We start from the raw sequence: 21,641 nt of genomic DNA, 5'->3' as shown, positions 1-21,641 counted from the left end.
CTATTTACAAGCTTGTCTTTGTGTATTAGTCCCACAAGATAGTTTTGTTCAGTTATGTGCACGTCATGAGATGCAGTTATATGATGGCCCCTGTATTGGTTCATAATGAAAAATGACTTCTATTTTACCCACGTTGACTGATTTTATTTGTTATTTATTTGGTTTGCTATCCATGGCTCTTGCTTTGCTTTTTTCTGGAGGAGATAATGTTTATTCTTATGTGCTAAAGGTTTTATGAACAGCTGTTTCTTTTCTATGACATTTGCATTAAAAAGAACTGTTGAAATGGAATATATAGAAACAATGTGGTTGATGTTCCTGTTACACATGTAAATCACATGATTATTATTTATTTTGTTGGTAAGGACGCTATTTACTTGCTTTAAACGGCTTTATTCCTAAAAATTGAGCACGCCATTGAAAAGTGCAGGACTGTAAAAACACAAAACTGCATTTTTCAAGGTGTTTGTCACCTGTACTTTTATTTGAACTCTTATTAAGTGGTATCCTCCTTTTAATAAAAAAAATAAAAAACATGAATCAGAAGGTGAATTAGAACATGCTAACAAACACACGCGGTCCACATCACACCAACCACGCGCCAACCACATGAACCGCATTGCCATGTTTTTCACATGTTCCCAGAATACTAGTTACAGTATACTGGAAGACTGCACTCCATTCCCTGCTAACCATGAAATGAAGCCCATGCTCTGAAATTTAGGGATCGTCAATGTTGAGTTAATGGAATTCAAATGAATGTGTTTATTGCATTACAAAGTGCAGTAAAGAACAGTGAAAGCATGGTAAAAATGCATGTAATGCAGCCAAGCCCGCTTTGGTCACATAATAATAGAGCTCTTCCACTGTGTCTTCAAGTTAACTCATTTATCTGTACCTGTAAATAATACCTATAGCACAGTACCTACAGTGTAGGCTTACCCTATAAATCCCTGTATCATGCAAAACACTCTTTCACTGCATAGATCCATACATTGATTGGCTGTATGTACTCAGTGATTAAAATGATGCAGCAGGAGCATTTTGTGTCAGAAGAAAAGGTAATCTGGTCTGAGACATGTGGCATCACTTCTTCAGTCCTTCATAACTAGAAAGTTAAATATAGAAAAAAACAAGTAGCAGGAAAAAGGGAACACCTGTCACTTGTTGAGAGGCATGTCCATATCAAAGGAGCTAGCAGATCTAACGACACATGTTGTGTGATACACTGCCCTGACGGTGAGATGAGATGAGGATAAAATCTCTAAAAGCACGAACACAGTTGAGCCTGGCTCTTTTGCATAGCAGTTAAAACTCTCACTTGCGGTGCTCTGGTCCCCTGTTTAGTGCCCAGCCTCCGTTCTGCTACACACAGCAGAAGAGAAACCAGGGCCATCCATCATCTTGTGAATTCGTGTTTCAGGTAATGTCCATGTTGATGTGAAGATATGAACAGGATCATGAAACATATATTTTGAATGACTAGGTTAACATGACTTGGGTTAATATACTTCAGTTATGAGAAATCCATGTGCAACAGGCAGAGACTGGGTGTGAACTGGCAGCCTCACTGCTCCCTAGCAAGTGTCTTAACCACTGTACAAAAGGATCTGATCCTACTGGAAGAGTATTTCATGATCTTATATCTCACTGCACTACCTTGTACAACCAACAGGGGCAGCAGTATCTCCAGCTGCAGTGAGACATACAACATGACACATATAAACTCTTATCTTATTAGGGGCAACTCTTCAGATGCTGTGTAATTCATTTGAACAACTCTCAAATTAAATGGCATGTTGCTTTACTCGTTCTAGAATTACTGAATGATCCTTTCTATGACCTAGTTAATTAAATCCATCTGTAACTCATTAGCCTACTGATTTCAGATTTATATATAAAAAAGGAACTGTTGTGCCTTTTACTCAGCAAATGGATCTGGTTCATTTTACTTTACTTACATTCCATGACTCATGTATTTCATCTGCTAAAGACACAACCATGTATTCTGTAGGCAATTTACACAAGCAGTTACTTTGCATTGTAATATATCTACAATGCCATCAAGTCATCAATTTTTTTTTTTTCTATTTAGCTTTTCATTGCCTGAGATTCCTTGGTGTCTGTTTACAGCATTCTTTCTCAGTTCAACCTTCTGCTCTGTTTTCATTGGATCCTCTGGTGTGCATTCTGCATATTTAATAACACTTTTCTGACGGGTACTTTCCAAGATGCCCAGTGCTCGGCATGTAAATGACATTTTATTTGATCCTGAAGTCCAATGTTGAAAGAATCTTTTCCTCACCAGTAGCAACTTGGAGATGTGTTTTCTGGAGAAATAAAGGCCCACGTCTGTTTTCATGTCCAAACGGACAAGATTGTCTGCTAGTCAACATCCTTGCTTTGGTATGGCTCTCTAGTAACACGTTGAGCTGTCATTTCTATGGCTGATCAATCAGCAAGTAATTTACACTTTGTAAAGACTCAGCCTCCTTTGCATGTGGATGGTGCTGGAAAAGGCATTGCTGGTGGTGATGGTGCTGGAGAAGGCATTGCTGGTGGTGATGGTGCTGGAGAAGGCATTGCTGGTGGTGATGGTGCTGGAGAAGGCATTGCTGGTGGTGATGGTGCTGGAGAAGGCATTGCTGGTGATGGTTGTGCTGGAGAAGGCATTGCTGGTGGTGATGGTGCTGGAAAAGGCACTGCTGGTGGTGATGGTGCTGGAGAAGGCATTGCTGGTGGTGGTGGTGCTGGAGAAGGCATTGCTGGTGGTGATGGTGCTGGAGAAGGCATTGGTGGTGTTGATGGTGCTGGAGAAGGCATTGCTGGAGGTGATGGTGCTGGAGAAGGTATTGCTGGTGTTGATGGTGCTGGAGAAGGCATTGCTGGTGGTGATGGTGCTGGAGAAGGCATTGCTGGTGTTGATGGTGTTGCTGTTGTTGTAGCTGAGATTTGCAGCTCAATCTGCAACACAGGACAGAGAGAGAGAGAGAGAGAGAGAGAGAGAGAGAGAGAGAGAGAGAGAGAGAGAGAGAGAGAGAGAGAGAGAGCTGCTCCAGGCTCTCCTTGCATAACACCTGTCAATCACTGACTGGTCATGTCATGCTGAGCTGCAAAAAGACCAAGCAGACACAGGGCAGCTTTCTTCTGCTGCTTCTTCTGTTTCTAACCATAATGCCATATTCTTTTCCAGTACATTTTTAACATGGAAGGAAGCCTTAGGAGAAAAGCAACTGTGAGTCCTCAGTAAAGGTGACGTATCACATCTCAAAATAGCCGTTGTCTCCCTGCATCCGTAAGCTGTTTTAAATTTAAACCCTTCTAAAGTTATTTTCAAAAGGATGTCAGAGTTTTTACAAAACACTCTTTCTGCCATATAATTTTTTTTATTTATTTATTTATTTTTTTTAAAAAGGCATCTCTGCTTCTGACACATATTGTCCAACTTCAAACCAGGCTTCCTCCTCTTTTTATGTCATTTGCAAAAACACAGCATCTTTTAACTGATTTTCCGCTGCTTAACAGCAAAGAGGCATTAAAATAAATATTTGTGGCCAATAATCCAGTGAGCGGTGAAACAGGATTGTAGGTGATAGTAGCTTAAAAATCTCTATAAGCCTATATGTTGTTAACTGGGTATTATCAACAGTCACTGACAAGGATTAACAAAATAAATAAAACAAACACAGGAACAAAGCAACTGGCACAAGGGCCAAAATAAAAGGTTCACACAAAACAAAACAATACTTATGTCCACCAAAACAAAAAAAAAAAAAGTAGGTTTGTTTTTGTTATGTTGGTTTTGCTTTTTGTGTGGTTAGACTCCCTAACACTCTCCCCCAGACAAGGATGTTCCACCCTTAGCAAGCCAAGGTGGCTGGAGCTCTATAAATTAGTAATTAATCATTAATCCATTAAGGCCCCAGCCCCATTCCCACATGTATTCTGGCGGGGAGGCCTCTAAGATTGTAGATGCACATCTATATATATAAATATATATATAATATATATATATATATATATATATAATATATATATATATATATATAATATAGATATATATATATATATATATACAATAATATTCTGGGCTTTCACCCTGCTGATCTTTTGGCTCAAAGAAAACCATGCATTTAACCATCAGAACTTCACAATCAGAGAAGGGCTTCAGGTGCCACTACGCAGAAACGTCCCTATTGAGTTCTTTTACATTCATACAGTTTGAAGCAAGCATCAATTTGTGACGCATTTCCCCTGCAGAACTAGAAGCAGTGTGGGAATCAGGGTGAGGATGAGGTTAAAGGTTATGCTTTCCTGTGAGTAAGTGTGGAATGCATCATGAATTAATGATTAACTGGGAATTCATTAAGAACGTTAAATGCCACCTCCACAAAAGGCTTACATTAAGATATCCAAGGCCATTATATTTCACTATAATATGAATCCTTAATACAAATAAAATGAGTTCCAATCAAATTATTAAGTTTTAAATTAAAATGTTCTATTTACTAACTATGGACTGCAGTTGTGTCTCTTTTCTGTTAAAACAGGTATTTCTGAATTATTATTATTATTATTATTATTATTATTATTATTATTATTATTATTATTATTATTATTATTATTATTATACTGGTAGCCATGAAAAAGCTAAAATGAACATGCTGATATAAACTGCCAGTAACAATGTAACAGGTTCTTTACAAATACAGTACTTCAAATTGGATATACTCTGGGATTCTGAATTTCATTGTGGGCCCCACAACCCCCCCCCCCCCCCCCCACTTGCATAAGCAATCCAAGACTGAATTGGGTTACTGCATTGGACTCCAGCAGTTTATATTTGAGTTCAAACGTGAATACATTGGAATTACAGTCGCTTATTATAGATGGCGTGTGTGTGTGTGTGATGACTTGCAAAGTGCAAAGTTTTACTTTTTGCCAAAAAGTTTTGCATTGCCTTGAATTTTAAGACATCATTTTAAAAAAAAGTAAAAAACCTGATATGAACATAATTTTGATTTAACATCATGTAATCAAAGAAACTACAAAATGATATCGCAAAAGTCTATCGTAAGCCATAATAGTTGTACAGTATTTCGTGTTAGATCTCTAAATGTCACATTTTTTATTTGTTGTCAGTTTTTAATTATGTATATGGAGAACTACAAAGCGTATGTAATTCAATATATTAATGTAACATTATTTAGCAGGTTTCATTCGACTTTATAAAGCAAAAGGTGTTAATTCTATAGGGGGATGCAAAACCTTTGGCCATAGCTGTAGATATGTGAATAGTAATAGAAAAGTCACATTTAAGCAACCTTCAATTAAAGGCTGATGCTTGCATATATGTTTCCAACATAAGCAATCTCTACATTAACAAGGTATATATGCATTGCATAAGTCGTAAGCCTATAGTATTGAAAAAAGAAGAAAGCAGGGGCCCGTTTCTTTGATATCATGGAATAATGTCAAAGCTGTGTTGCACTTTTATGTTCAACTCCTTCTGACTGCCTCTTATCACACTAACCCTCGCTGCTTGTGTTTTCATTATACCAAATAACCCTTCTTTAAAACAATTACATTGGGTACTTTCAAATATAAATGCCAGATTCAACAACAAGGTATGGCATTTAAAAACTATATTATCTCTCCTCTCAACTAATGCAACTAAATTAAACTGAATTGCTTTTGACCGCTATTGGATGGAGTGTGTGGGGATAAGGTTACATGCATCTTCCTACTACACAGGCTTGCACATGGTGTGAGCGTGTCATTAAACAATTCATATTGCACCCATGGATATCTGTAAAAATGATCAGTAATGACCTCGACATCCACCTATAATTCAGTTTCCAGGGATGATGAATGTGCAGATTAGAGTCATTTTCATTGTCTTAAGAGCCTCGCATGTCAGATACCAAGGTGCTGATATTCAATCATTCCTCTCCTCCACAGAACCATCAGAACTCCACATGACTTGAACAAGAGCTGGAACAGATACATTATGAGAAGAAACTGCGCTACCTGTCTATGAAAAAGAAATTAGGATCCCCAGAGAGGTCCGGGAGATAAAGGAGAAAGTGTTGGGGGTGTTAGCTTCACTTAGCAGTGCTCTCGCCTCAAACATTCAAATCATTTTCTTCCCCTTGCTTATTTTCTGATGGTCTTATACAGTGTTGTTTCCAAAAAAAAAAAAAAATAAATAAATAAAATAAATGAGAAGACTCTTGACTTCCAACCTTTCAGTTTGGATGCTCCCACGTCAATTTGAGGACATTCTGTGCTACAGAGTATGGTTTTGTAAAAGTACTGATAGATACTAGAGATGCTGTGGTAAAAAAATACATCATTTCTTGTTCATTTCTTGAATTTTCTTCATGGACCAGAAAATAAATGGTGAGATAGGGCACTCTATTTGCATTCTAATGCAAAAGTTGAAGACAACTTTTCTGAAAGGGATAATGAAAAGTGGCTTTTTCCTTGTTTAATAGTTTTTTATATGCATAATAACAGAAGTGTAACATTAAAACAACCTTCAGTTAAAGGTTAATAGTTGCATTACAAGAAAAACTTAACTAGCTGTAACTTTTGTATACTATATATTTATTAAGAAAGGAATACATGTAACTGGCCTTGGCACAGTTTTGCTTTGTGAATGATGCCCTGCTGTACTGTGCTTTCCCTCGACTGCTGCTCCTCCTCCCAGCTTCCCTACACACACCCTCCTGTGGGGGGCCGCTGACCACCTGACAGCTCTGCTGCTGCTGCTGCTGGGTCATTATACACATTGCTCCACCCCCCCCCCCCCCCCCCCCCCCCCCCATTGTTGAACAACAACAGTACCCTGTGTGGAAAGGTTTTCAAAACCTCAACAACAAGACCTCTGTTGCTCTTAACACATATATATATATATATATATATATATATATATATATATATATATATATATATATATATATACCTACCTACTGCAGGTATTAAGTGCTGTCCAGCACCAGTACTCTATATTCAGGGTTCTATATGTAATCAATTAACAAAAGCAATTTACACAAGCTTGAAACAGTTTCTGTTTTCCTCATTGATTTCAGCACCTACTTTTATTGCAAGGGGGGTTTGTGAAGTTCTATTGATTTGACAGCCCAGCTTCCATGCCATAAGCATTGATCTAAGAAGTGGTGCAGCTAAGAATCTGCTAATGCAGTTGTTCTTGCTGGCCGGCACACTTCCCTCACAATACCCAACACTGTTCCTTAACCAGCTGACATATTTCTGAACTTTCAGTGAACTTCGGGGGAATGTGTAATAAAACAAACATTTGCCTTTTGATGGAAAGCAAATATAATACAAAGGATTACTAATGCACACTATTTGTGTATAAAGTTATTTTTGAATGTACTTCATGTTTTGTACTGAACTTCTAAAAAGAGCAGCTATACACTCTTACATTCCAATCAGGGGTTGGCTTTCGACTGATTACCCATCGGTTAAAGGATCTGGGTGTCATTTAATAGACTGATAACAATAGATTAGAGAAACACTGAAATCATATTATTATACAATGCCCTGAAAATCGGAATAAATTCTTCTTCTTTGTGACAATCTGGACAGGTTTGGAAAGTGCTTTAGAAAGACCTACAGATAATTAAAAATAAAATACACCAGAAACCATATGCCGGCTTCCCCCTGTTATGCAAACGAAACTGCTGAAACATAACTGGAACGCGAAGGAAATACGATGCAAAGCATTCCTGCACTGCATCGGTCAGCCAGTCCCGCAGGCCTCACCAGAACACAACAGCCACTCTTGAACATTCCCCCTTCACATTATCTCAAGTGGAGGAGAAAATATGTCTTATTAGTTCACACAGTGGATCTAAATTCTGTATTACAATGATAAATAATGTACAAAGCTGAGAAAGTACAGGGCTGTTCATTCTTCACCTCCTGTTACTCGGTTGTGAGGCAAAGGGAGCAAAGTGCTCACCCTGCTAAAATAGCAGCGCTGACAACCGCGTTGGCCTGGCAGGAACCTGGGCAGCCAAGCCTGTGATTTTTGCCAAACATACAGTCTGTATGCCAGTCATCTGCAAGCCCAGAGCACTGAGGTCCTTTTCATCAGAAACCCGACATGTACCAACACTTTGATTAGAACAGCTCATTCCTAGTGTGTCAGTCAGTGGTTGTTACTTTTCACTTCCTTCCCATAACCTTCAAAAGGTCACCTTTCAATATACGTTTATTACGCAATATGTTTTGCAAATAAAAAAAACTAGTCACTACTGAGTTCACTGCGAATTAATATATAATATATATAATATATATATATATATATATATATATATTATATCATAGTTTACTAACTATTAACATTTTAAAATTTTATAATATTTGGAAAATCAATATATATAATAAATATAGTTTATATATATATGATATATATATATATATATATAATAGAGGCTTTTCCGAAGAAGCTTTGCTTCTCCGAAAAATTTAAATAGAGGCTTTTCCGAAGAAGCTTTGCTTTGTCAGGGGGAAGAAAATAAAGAGAGTTCGGCCAGGCTTCAAAGGGAACATTTCCATAATTGCCCTGTAACTTCAGCAAAATAAATCTGAAGGTCTATGAAAAGCACAATCTCTCAGATGGGTGCACTACAAAAGCCCATGAGGTCTCCCCAGTCCCACTTGTTACTATTCTAATTCAGTGAAAGAATTCAGTTCCCTAACCTCCACAACAAAAGGCATGAAATCACCATCCTCCCTCCCTCCAGGCCCGGCTCTGAAGAATAAGACTTTATCCAGCCTTTGTCTCATACCTACCCACTATCACCCAGTGAAAAAATATCTGAAAGAGTACCTAAAGAACAGCGAGACCATTAGGCACTCAATGCAGAACTAAAGGAACATTTTTACCACCCTACCCCCCCCATGGAAAAGATGTGTTTGTCTCCTTCCCACCTAAACAGAGCAAAAAGTGCTTTGTTTTGTTCCTTTGCTTATAGGACTCTGCTGAATCATGTAGTTGTTGTGCTCTCGGTGTGGGTGAATAAATAAATAGATTGTTGAAAAGTCTGCTCGTACGGATTGTAATATACCGTTCTACAAATTACTTTGCAGCTTCAGATGATTACTGTCTTTTTGTGCTTGTTTTACTGTTGTTGTATAGCGTGCATCCCTTTGAAAAACAAAAGACATTTTAAGGACTAAGCTAGCGCACATAATGCAATTTGTAGTGACTTCTATTCAGCTGCTCTGATATGATTTTATTTTCCTTTTTATTGATACAATTATTATTTGTTTCCAAATAACAAAAAAAAAAAAAAAAAAAAAAAAAAAAAAAAACCAGAGCAGCTTTTTGAGTAAATTTCAGCTCGGACACTCCTGAGTACCTTATAAAGGGATTAGGACTGCGGACAAAGACCTGAAGCCACTTCAAAGCCAGACCAGGAACACCATAGAGATGACATTTGTACATCCCGGGGTCCGCGCTGCCACTCTCTGAATACCCTGTCCAAGGAGGGGATGGGAAACAAAGGGTGGAGTGGAGAATGGATGAAAACACAAGTCATCTTTCTTTATCTGTGTCCCTTCTCATTCACTGGATGTTTTTTTTTTTTTAGCCCAGCAATGAGAATCTCTTCTATTTATTTACTCTTTATTCTCTTTTTATTTAAATCACTCCTGACGGCTCCATTTTAAGCCCCTCTGTGTGAAAGAAGAGTGAGCGATCCTTATTGGATCAAGTGAAAGCCACAGCCTTTCAATAAGACAGATTCGATTTTGTTTAATTGATTCAATATTATAAAAACCTAGCTCTCTTTTATGTGTTCTTGCTCAGTGCAACAATGCATTTATTTAATGTGATGCACTGCAGTGCACAGCAACTACACTTGCTAATGTCAATGCATCAATAAAATCCACTCAAAATGACACAGGTAATTTGATTAAACATGGCGTGAACTGTGTTTCATGTATTTCTAATGTTCAAGAGCTGGTACATTTCCAGAGACAGTATTTAACACTTTTTTAAAAATGTTTTATTTACAGCTTTGTTCAGATATATTTAATTAGGCTTGCAGTAAACATCCAAGGATTGCTTACCTCTTTGTTAGATTTTTAAATATAACATATTTTAAACAATAAGTGATGTTTTAAAACATTTCAGAACTGCAATTAGGTTATCTGCAATAAGACAGTACTAATATGAGACATCCTTGCACTGTGAGAGAAAAGAGGCCAGGGTATTTTAATAGTATTACCCACTTTACAGTGCTTTGCAGTCACCCTGAAGGGCAACACTAAAAGTGGAGAGTGCCTATCTAATGCTTTAGAAAGGTATGATCAACCTCAGACTGTACCTGAAGTGAGGATGCAGAGAGCATCTGTGAGCACATTATAGCACAGATCCCTTTTTGAATGTGCTGCTCGAGTCAGTGGTAAAACAACAGCAAGGACAGCATGCACTTGGGGTCGGCCCTCCGCACAGCATCACGTTTGGTTAGTTAGCAGCTCCAAATGACACATTATAGGGGTGAGTGTGTGCTGTGCTCTTTGACACATTATAGGGGTGTGTGTGTGCTGTGCTCTTTGACACACCATAGGGGTGTGTGTGTGCTGTGCTCTTTGACACATTATAGGGGTGAGTGTGTGCTGTGCTCTTTGACACATTATAGGGGTGAGTGTGTGCTGTGCTCTTTGACACATTATAGGGGTGTGTGTGTGCTGTGCTCTTTGACACATTATAGGGGTGTGTGTGTGCTGTGCTCTTTGACACACCATAGGGGTGTGTGTGTGTGCTGTGCTCTTTGACACATTATAGGGGTGTGTGTGTGCTGTGCTCTTTGACACATTATAGGGGTGTGTGTGTGCTGTGCTCTTTGACACATTATAGGGGTGTGTGTGTGCTGTGCTCTTTGACACATTATAGGGGTGTGTGTGTGCTGTGCTCTTTGACACATTATAGGGGTGTGTGTGTGCTGTGCTCTTTGACACATTATAGGGGTGTGTGTGTGCTGTGCTCTTTGACACATTATAGGGGTGTGTGTGTGCTGTGCTCTTTGACACATTATAGGGGTGTGTGTGTGCTGTGCTCTTTGACACATTATAGGGGTGTGTGTGTGCTGTGCTCTTTGACACATTATAGGGGTGTGTGTGTGCTGTGCTCTTTGACACATTATAGGGATGTGTGTCAAAAAAACAAAAAATTAAAACGAAGCAAAAAAACACCCACAATATCAGAGTAAACTATAAATTAATATATTATATATATATATATATATATATATATATATATATATATATATATATATATATATATAAACAGAATTTAAAGCTACTTACTGTGACTCATAAGTAGAGAATTCGCTGATGTGCTAATTTTGACAATTTTGGAGGTAACATATACTGTAATAAAATATACTGTAATATATTGCAGCACCACACCATCACACCTGCTGAGCTTGTTCTTTCGGTGTGGCAATGAGGCTCTGTATTAGTTATAAAGGGTGCATGTGGACCATCGTCGAGATTGGTAGAACTTGGTGAGCAAATATCCTTTAAAACAAGTTGAACAGATCTGCACAATCTGTAAAGGGTGTGGGAGGGGGTGTGTGGAGGGATCAAATAGAGTAAAATGCTCACCTATTAAAAAAAATTACACATACACACACACATACAGCGTGACGCAGAATGGACTAATACAATCAAATACAATGTAATAACAGAGGCTCGTCACTTTGCATATTATTAGCGTTCTGCAATCTGTACACAGTGCTTTACTGTTAGGATCAGTTGGGGTTGTTTCGTGGAATTGGAGGTCTTTTTTCTTTCTTTTTTTTTTTCTTAAGCGCTTTCAAAGCCTATTCTCCAGTGTACCGGCACAGGGACTGCATCAGAGTATTTAACATTGCTGGAAGCAAAGGAATAAAGTGGAGGCAGTGTTGATTATTACTCATTAGCCACAAGGACATCCACTTAACATGTGAATAAATGAATGACTGGCACTGTGTCCTAGTGGAAATGGCCTCCATGTAGCTCTAAGCAAAATGTTGCTTAATATCTTCCATTTGCTAAATAGCACAGAGGCCTGTTGGACATGTATGGCTATGCAGGCAGGCTGCAGTCATTGGTACTTTGTACAGCAGTTTAATCAGATATGCTTTGCAATGATAGGAGGGGAAGGAAGGTTTTTTTTTTTTTTTTTTTTTTATATATTAAACACGCCAGAAATATCACTTGGTAGCAAGTAAATTGAATTCAAGTGATTAATAGCATTGCTGCTCCTCACGGTTCTGAATGTGTTCTCTGCTTGAAGACCTGACTTTCAAAACGCTTTGTAAGACAGTGTCATCAAAAGACATACTTCTGAATATTATGAATTATTAACAAAGCAGAAACAATCTTTTAAAAAATGAAGTTTCATATATATTGACGTTTCACACACACACACACACACACACACACACACACACACACACACACACACACACACACACATATATATATATATAAAAAATAACTGCACCAACTGTTATTGTAATATTGTGTTACTGTGCAGCTTTTAAAACAGAAACATGCTGGCGAGTTTGACAGCACACCGATGTCCAAGCTTATACCACCGTTTCTCTCTCTCTCTCTCTCTCTCTCTCTCTCTCTCTCTCTCTCTCTCTCTCTCTCTCTCTCTCTCTCTCTTCCTTTACACTCCCTCGCTGTTGGCGTTTCAGAGAAAAGGAGTTTAAAAAATAAAGATAATTACATCAATCAGTGTCCGGCTCGGGCGCTGTGATTTATGAATATGCATAATGAGCGCTCAGTTTAGAAGGGGTTTCGCTGGAACATAATTGATTAAGCAGGAAGGGAGCCTGGAGAGAGACTGTGAGAGCCCCGACCCACTCCCTGTGCCGGGTCCCGGGTCCCTAACCAGCCCCGCCGGCGTAGCTGGAGCCCCCCGCTTCACTAACAGTTCCTAATGAGACACACTGCCTATACAGGTTCTGAAACGAGTTTATCTAAAACACTTATCAAGGAGACTGGAGAGTCACTTGTGAAGTTTCCTGAGCTTTAGTTGGGTGTCACAATTATTATTATTATTATTATTATTATTATTATTATTATTTATTGTTGTTGTTGTTGTTGTTTTCTATATGTTTTCTTTAAAGGGATACTGTATAGTGTATATTGTGTGACAAAATATATAACTGCTGCATAATATTTTATGTGTCCATAATACATATACATACATACATACATGAACAAATATATTAATCGATTTAAACAAACGAAAATAGCGATGTGAAACGATTTTCTGATAGGCCTATATTAGAGGCAAGCAGTTCCTTCTCACCAAAATCCCAGCTCTAAAGACTTTATGAAATTATTTATATACGTGTTATTGTACAGTAAAAGCGTTTTGTAATAACACAAAAATACAAAACGCTGCGTATTGAGCCTTTCATTTTCACTTTGATAAGATTAAGTTTACTTACATTTTTTGTATCCCGCTAAGGGAATTAAAAATAATAGAAGTAACGCGATTCACATGACATGCAGCCATATGAGTGACAACATGATTTAATTAACAGAACAGAAGACAAAAAACATGCACCTAATGCTTGAAACACACTGAATTTGGTTTTATTTTAAGTTGATTTGTTCAGCTGAATGATACATAATCATAGCATATATAACAATAATAATAATAATAATAATAATAATAATAATAATAATAATAATAATAATAATAATAATAATAATAATAATAATATCTTGTTTGTAAAACCACCAGACCGACTATATTAATTAGCTAGCATTTTGCCCACTGCACTATTGTATGGGATCGATGTATATATCTTTTCTTAGTCTGCTAGTTAACCGCGAGGCCTCCTGATGTTAGCTTGATATACATACACAAATACGTATATTTCTAATAGTTATAATAACAGCCAACAGTTCTGAGTTTTAACTTCGTGACACACTTCATTTTTGGTGAAAGGGAGAGAATAAGGTCGCTATATCGATTACTATACACACAGATACCGTGTTGCACTATTTAGAAAGTGTATTCAAAACGGAAGAGTCGTTGGCAGAATCGATTTCCCCCTCGTGTCCCCGCGATTGCAATGGCTCTGGTTTAATTGCGCAGTTCGAGCTGTGTCAGAAACACGCGTGACTGTGGATTGTCTCGTTCAGTTTCCCTGGCGACCACGGGGACTGCGCGAGGACATTCAGCTGCCAGCTCTCAAGGTTCTGAAAGTGCTGAGAAGTTTTTAAATCCGAAAAGTAAAACTTAAACGACAGCCGACTGTCTTATCCAAATAAAATAGGCAACATATCTTGTATTTACAAAATAGTAATAATCATTAAAAAAAAAATTACAAAAATACTTACACATATTTCTACTAAAACGTGTTTTGAAGGGTCACAACGGGATAGACAGATGTATGGGTAATAGCATAAGTAACAAACAAACAGAAACTGGAAAATGGCAAAGCGATCCCGTCAATATATAAGTTTAATTTTAAAACACAGGCCAATATTGCACTACTTGTTTTAAGCGGCTGTGGCACAGTGTGTGTGTGTTTTTATAAGAATGCGTTATAAATGATTCTAACTAAGAGTGACCTGCACACACGGACCTGTTGCAAAGCTAAGCTGCGTTGCTTAAAATCCATATTTTTGATGTGGTTGTACGAACATTTACTGAGTTGTTCTGAGTTGTTTCAATTGGGTAACATTTAACAATACAACAAAATAACAGATGATGTTTAAACAAATTCATACACTGTTTCCCACACACCGAATAATACACAAGTTTGGTATCAATGTAACTTTTTCCCCTATTATTTCCCTGAAATGTGTACGAGCCGATTCAACCAGCAGAGGGAGACAGTCGTCTAGAAACGTTTACCCAGCTCCCACACATACAGCGCACATAGGGTAGCTGCAGAAAGCTCCTACAAAATGCAAGCAGCATTTGATTTAATAAACACGCCTCAATAAAACATTTTGCACAGCAATGGGGAAAAACAAGTCTATTCAATGTTATCTTAAAACGTGTTGCATATGTAAGGGGATGTATTTGTGTATAAAACTAAATATCTACGATCCAATTATATTTCACTTGCGGATTACACCCCCCCCCCCCCCCCCCCCCCTTCCCAGTTTAAAATGGTGTTTTGAGTCTAATAGCGTGTATTTTTACTTCAATGGTGTGTGACGATATCTTCTTAATCCATTACATATATTTACCATTGTGTATCTTAGCGTAGACGCAACACAAATCCTATAATCATTTTGTAATTAGCATTCTATAATAATAATAATAATAATAATAATAATAATAAATAATAATAATAATAATAATAATAATAATAATAATAATAATAATAATAATAATAATAATAATAACAAAACATGCTTTAGATGATGTTCAAAAATGTTGCAAGTTTCCTATAAATATATATGGAAAGAAAAACATGCATTGGAAAAGTTTAGGAAATGGCTTTCAAAGTACATTTCTACCCAACCACTTTCACAAAACGGGAAAACCTAGATAAAGTTGCAACATTTCATTTATTAGCCAAAATATATACTTTCTTGTACAATTTGGTTCACACGTATGTACATTTTCATTACTTTATATACAAAACATTTTAGACACCTAATTCTCACTAAACTTACAAAAAAAAAGAAAGAAAAAAGAAACACACACACACTCACAAACTCTACTATTTCATACAATATTACATTAGCAGTTTTGCACATGACATGCTGACAGGATATGTCCACGGAGAAATATGTTTTGTTTGTTTTTTACATTCCTTTTACAACAAGAAAATAAAATATATAAAAAGGCGGCTATGATGAAGACATCGCTGACAGAACCATCGCGGCTTCAAGTTGATTTTGAGGTCTGGAAAAAAAAAAGAGGTTGTCATTTAAATATAAAAAGTAAATATGATTAAATATATAGTATATATATATATAGATAGTTATATATATATATATATATATATATATATATATATATATATATATATATGTGTGTGTGTGTGTGTGTATATGTATATATATATATATATATATATGTGTGTGTGTGTGTGTGTGTATATATATATAGCATAGATATATATATATATATAATATATATCTAATATATACTATATATATATATATCCAGTCAAACTGCATTTATACATGTACAAAGCGCGAACTCAGGCCAATAGTAAAATAAAATAAACTCACACACAATTATAGGGTTAGATACATCTGACACACAGCAATATAGGCCAGTAAAACGCAACTATAATGAAAGCACTCACTGTTCTAGCAGGGCAGCGTACTTCATCGCTAACATGGGCTCATGCTTTGCATTTAAGGACTTTATAAATGTGTTTCCCTTTCGGTTATTTGTCTCCTATACTAAAACACAGAACAAAATTAAAACTAAAAACAGCAATGAAATGCCTAAGAAATGTAATACTAAGAACCTTACCGTCTCTGAACGGGGTGGAACGCTGTTTTTAATAATTTATTTTCTTCTTCCAAAGCACTGCATCTGTCTAAAATAATAAGAAAAAAAAACACAATGTTAGTCCAAGTGTATAATTATTTTAATTATAATTAAATAAAACAATCGTTCTACACACACACACACACACACACACACACACACACACACACACACACACACACACACACACACACACACACACACACACACACACAAAACTATGCATTATTAAAATACATATGCAGCTAATTTAGACATCACTTAAATAATTATAATGCAAATTAAAAAGCAATGGACAGTTTAAAATGTGTAACACCATTTCTAATATATATAAATATTAGAAATGTATGACATATATCTATCATAGGGTTACATTGCATATACCAATACTTTGTCACGGAAATCTGCATAAGCATGTAGAAATCGGCAGACTTTGAATGCACTTTCAATCTGAAAACTGTATACCCCAACAGTGTATGAGTCACATTTAAATGTGGTTTCAATTGGCGTGCACGAATGTTACGCACACTCAAAACTAAATATAGTGCTGGCTATAATACAGGATGATAGGCAACCCTTTCCACGTTTTGAAAAATATATATTTAAAACATACATTTTTCAAAGTTTTCTTTTCTTAAATATGAATGAAACCTGGTATTTTCTCCAACACCAAAACAGAGGCCTCATTCTCAGTCTTAATTGCTTTACAATATGAGAAACGGTACATTAATCACGAGGTAACTGGTTTCTTTTTTTTTTTTTTTTTAATGTGTGTAAATGGAATATTTTTAAATTAGATAATTATATATATATATAATATATATATTAATATATAATATCTATATATATATTATATAGATATATATATCATAAGGTCCATGGAAGAGGTCACATATAATTGGTGTGGCGTTATATTCCAATATTTAAGATACTGATATTTTGTTGCATTCTTTTGTTTCAAATAGAAATCTGTTTGGCGTGCGTGCGTTGTTCTGTGTGCGTAGACCAGCCATTCCGAAAGGCTTGTTCTGTGAGTTGTTTAACCCAGTTTGACCAGTACCTGTTACGGAGGAGTCTGTACTGTGAGTCTGCTCTTCTTGGAGCCTGTTATACGCCGCAATCCCCGCGTTTGTTGTAGCCTGGTTCGCTGCGGACAGTCCTAAGTAATGATTTGAGTTTATTAAAGCTAGCTGGTGGGCAGAAAAAGCTCTGTTTGTCCAGCCTTGAAGTTTCCCAACAGGACAGGAGATCAGTCTGTGAGAGGCGAGGAGAGTCTGTGCTACAGGCCCGGCAGCTGGGCTGGTTATTTGGGGTGACTTTCTAGGATTGTCCGGAGTAGTGGCGGTCTCTGCCAAAGACCATATTTTTGGTTTCTGAAGAGGGGCCGCGTTGTTTCCTGAAGGTGGTGAATTAACAGAGACGGGGTTGATTTTGAGCTGGTCACCGCTGGATTGTGTTGCTTTGGTTTCTAAAGCATGGTGGTGATCCCCCTTGCTGTCTCCATCAACGTCTCTGCTTTCTTTAACAACAGATTTTAAAAACCTCTCGTCGTGCCCGTGTAAGTCCTCATAGCCGTCTGAAACCTCCGAGTCACTCCTCCCGTCCAGTTTTAAGTCTGGGTGCAGGTCTGGATCCTCCTGGTCATCCAGATCGTCCTTGCTTTCGATATTTTCCGTGTCAATATTTTCCAAATCGATTTCTTCGTCGTCTTCTCTCTTGTCCCCCTCTTCTTCGTGATCGCTGCCATAAACGTTACCCTCCTCGTCGGTCCGGCTTCTCGGAGCCCAAGTCATTTTGTTTTCCTTTTTCAGTCTCCTCCTGGCGTTGGCGAACCAGGTGGACACTTGTGTCAGGGTCATTTTGGTGATGATGGCCAGCATGATCTTCTCCCCTTTGGTGGGGTAAGGGTTTTTCCTGTGCTCGCCGAGCCAGGCCTTCAAGGTGCTGGTACTCTCCCGGGTCGCATTTTTAGGTCTGGAGGGGTCACCAAACTGATACTGGCCGTAAGGGTAGAAAGCGGCATGAGGGTGCGGGTATCCTGCGTGCTGGACCCCGGGGCTGTCTTTCAATTCATACTGAGCACCCTGCAAAATAAATGACCAGTAGAAATAAATGCACGGAAACACAAGAATAACTCACACTAATAAATAAATAAGAACACGTCAAAGCAATTAAATATATGCAGTCGTTCTATGGTAGATATAACAGCCCATAACAATAATACAATATAGGCTATGTTAAATAAATCCTGCGAATTCCACTGAAAATGTACAGCTTTTGTTTTATTGAGGTACATACTGAGGCGGGAATGTCTTATAACAACATAAACAAATATGTATACCAACACACATTTTTTTGTTTTGTTTTTGTTTTTTGTACTGTGAGAATATTACGCACGCATTTTGGACTGTACCATTTTCGGATGCTATGCTATGCTAAACACTGTTCAGGGCTATATCGCCTTCCCAAACTTTTTGCAGTTTAGAATCTTAACATTCCCTAAAAAGATTAAGAAAAACATTTTGAAAAGTGATGGAATTCTTGGGGGTTGCGATAGCTCGTGCAAACGCTTGAAAAGAAACAGAACCGTTCGTTACTTTTGTAAGCGATTCGGCGTTTCTAAAAATCTCCTTTACAGCAGAAGCAACTAAACTAAAGCAAGTTTGTCAAAAACAACAAAGAGTCGGGGGACTCCTCCAAGTGCATTCCCTTGGCTCTGCTGCTGCTGCTGCTGAGTATTTTCACTGCGTTTTCACGTTTCTTTCACCTTGACAGATTAGGAATTAGTAAATGTATCACTTCAAAGGCGCGGTAATCTTGAATCAAAATGAACTCGAAGATCTCTTAGAAGAAACTACCGCTTGTATAAAAAAAAAAAAAAAAAAGGAAAAATTAAAACATTCATGCACGCCAATATATTAAATTCTACAACAGACAAACATATTTTAAACAGATCTAAGCGTCTGATTCAGTTGCAATGAAAATAGACTAACACAAATAGTTCTTACCAGTTGTGGAAAAATTGAAATATCGTTAGCATAAGGAAGAAAAGCTCCGTATCCCTGTGCGGCTGCAAAGGGGGATCCGTACATGCTGGAGAGAACATTGGAAAGAGCCCCGGACGGAGTGAGCTCTGCCCCGGTTCGTGCGCTGCTGATCCCCTGGCGATCCGAGGGGTATATTGGCCTGATATACTGGTACCCCAGCTGCGGGAAAGACATGGTCGTAGGAAAGGACTCTTAGTCACAAAATGCAGAGAGATTGCCCTTTTAGTACTACGCTATCCACCTTAAAGTGAGTATTACAAACTATAAGGGGAGTATATGGTAACTCACGACGAGCCAGTGTAAACGATCCGACTGCGCTTTTCCTCTCTCACTTTCCTATTGATCTGAATGGACTAAGGTCAGGTCCTTACAGATTGCTTCAGATTATTGGGACTCTTGGCTCTGATTGACATTTCTAGTCATTCAGAAGCCCCTCCCATTTCTTAAATCTCTCGCTCGGTTGCTTCTCCTCTTCTCTCTCTCTCTCTCTCTCTCTCTCTCTCTCTCTCTCTCTCTCTCTCTCTCTCTCTCTCTCTCTCTCTCTCTCTCTCTCTCTCTGTCGCTTTAAACTCCCTCCCTTTCTCACACAGCTTCCTCTGAGTTTGTCAGTTTTTTTTTTCTTTTTCTAAATCTGTTTACTGACGTCGCGATCTTTTATTTGAGTGGCTTTCAAATCTAATTTTAACAAATTTCCATATTTTTTTGTTTCGGACCGTCCAACCCTGCGGTAGTTTCGTTACTGTGCTGTTTTTATTTGTGATCAGCGGTATGCTGACTGTGGTGAACTTCGCACACATATTGAAAAGGTTTGAATATACAACAAAGTTAGAGTTGAAAATAAAAGAAAGTGTGGACTTTCAAAGTATAGACTGCACTATTCATGTATTTGATTATATATTTATTATTATTACAGCATATTCGAACATGTTAAGTAATAGTACATTATTCTGACCATTTCTTTCTTTCTTTCGTCTCAGGGAATGCATGCTATATTAACAGATCACAATGCGTGCTGGGTGGGGAATATACCAAAAAGATGTGGGAGTGGGAGGCATTTGTAGGGTTAAAAAAAAAGTATCGTTTTAATTGAGCTGCATGGTTTACAGTTTACTCTCTGTGTGGGTGTGCGTGTGTGATACCAATGCTGGGCAGTTACATTAAACACTGGGTTAATTTTCTCTCAATAAGAGGCTTCAAACAGTTGCAGGTCACAATTCCACATCAAAGGCAGTAGGGAAAAAAAAGGCAAATTAAAATCTGCACAAAAGAGAAGCAAGAGCAGCACCCCCAGCCCATTAGCGATAAGCGATGTGCAGAAGAACAATGACAGGGCTCGGAATTAAACTCATTAACACCTTTATGTCTTGGTGAGAAAACTCTAATTAGCAAATGTACGATCCGTTCGCTTATTCAGAGCCGCGCTGGAAGACGGTACAGTTAGAGAAAGCCGTTTTCAGTTAGAGAAGGCTGGTTTGTCGTGTTGTTTTTATTTATTTTCATGTATTCAGTTTTTATTTAGAAATATAAATATTATGGGTAAGTAATTAATTGGAAGCCTTGTCGGTACATTCTACATAATATTGTATTGTTTTTTAATATATTTGAATATCATTCAAACAATCAGATATTGTTTTGTATATTTATTTCTATCCTGGGTATAATATGACCCCTTTTTAAAACCTTTTTTTTTTTGTATTCTCATTTTTTAAAGTAATTATTTTAGATATACAGAATATAGTATTTGTAATATACTGGTTTATTCTATTTGTAGAAACACGCAAAGCCTACACTGTTATTATATTGTTATTATTATAAAAGGGACAGATTGAAATCTTTCCTGGTGGTATATGCACACAGAATCTTACTTTCCAAGAAAATACGTGTTCCACTGTTAAAGAGATTGTCCGCGTGGTTACATTTGTTAGAAACATACTAGGCTGTAATAAATAGGGATTAAAACAAAGCAGGCTTGAAATTCAGGATTGAAATTCCCTGAATCAATATATGAAAATCCGCAAGATTTATCTCTTCGTATTAGAGCCCATCCTTATACTGTATAAGACCTGCTAATCGCTTGC

General features: G+C 37.4%; 1 protein-coding gene across 1 annotated transcript; it reads right to left on the bottom strand.

The window, feature by feature from the left end:
• Positions 1-15,557: 15,557 nt before the first annotated feature.
• On the bottom strand, positions 15,558-19,943 carry LOC121325117 (iroquois-class homeodomain protein irx-3-like). The gene is made up of 4 exons (XM_041267405.1): positions 19,525-19,943; positions 17,577-18,600; positions 16,499-16,565; positions 15,558-15,916 (listed from the first exon to the last, which is right to left on the bottom strand). The coding sequence occupies exons 1-4, from the start codon at positions 19,735-19,737 to the stop codon at positions 15,862-15,864; spliced, it is 1,359 nt and encodes a 452-aa protein (XP_041123339.1). The 5' UTR covers positions 19,738-19,943; the 3' UTR covers positions 15,558-15,861.
• Between the last annotated feature and the right edge of the window lie 1,698 nt (positions 19,944-21,641).

Source organism: Polyodon spathula, chromosome 13 (genome assembly GCF_017654505.1).
Source record: "Polyodon spathula isolate WHYD16114869_AA chromosome 13, ASM1765450v1, whole genome shotgun sequence".
NCBI classification, from domain to species: domain Eukaryota; kingdom Metazoa; phylum Chordata; class Actinopteri; order Acipenseriformes; family Polyodontidae; genus Polyodon; species Polyodon spathula.
The sequence above is the reverse complement of the archived record's forward strand: the minus strand, read 5'-3'. Positions and strand labels throughout refer to the sequence as shown.

Excerpts from the sequence above, each read along its gene's own strand:
- LOC121325117 (XM_041267405.1), bottom strand. The coding sequence starts at position 19,737 with ATGTCTTTCCCGCAGCTGGGGTACCAGTATATCAGGCCAATATACCCC. Across the intron at positions 18,601-19,524 it reads TTTCAATTTTTCCACAACTG|GGTGCTCAGTATGAATTGAA; the intron begins GTAAGAACTATT and ends TTTATTTTGCAG. Across the intron at positions 16,566-17,576 it reads TACAGACTCCTCCGTAACAG|ACAGATGCAGTGCTTTGGAA; the intron begins GTACTGGTCAAA and ends TTATTATTTTAG.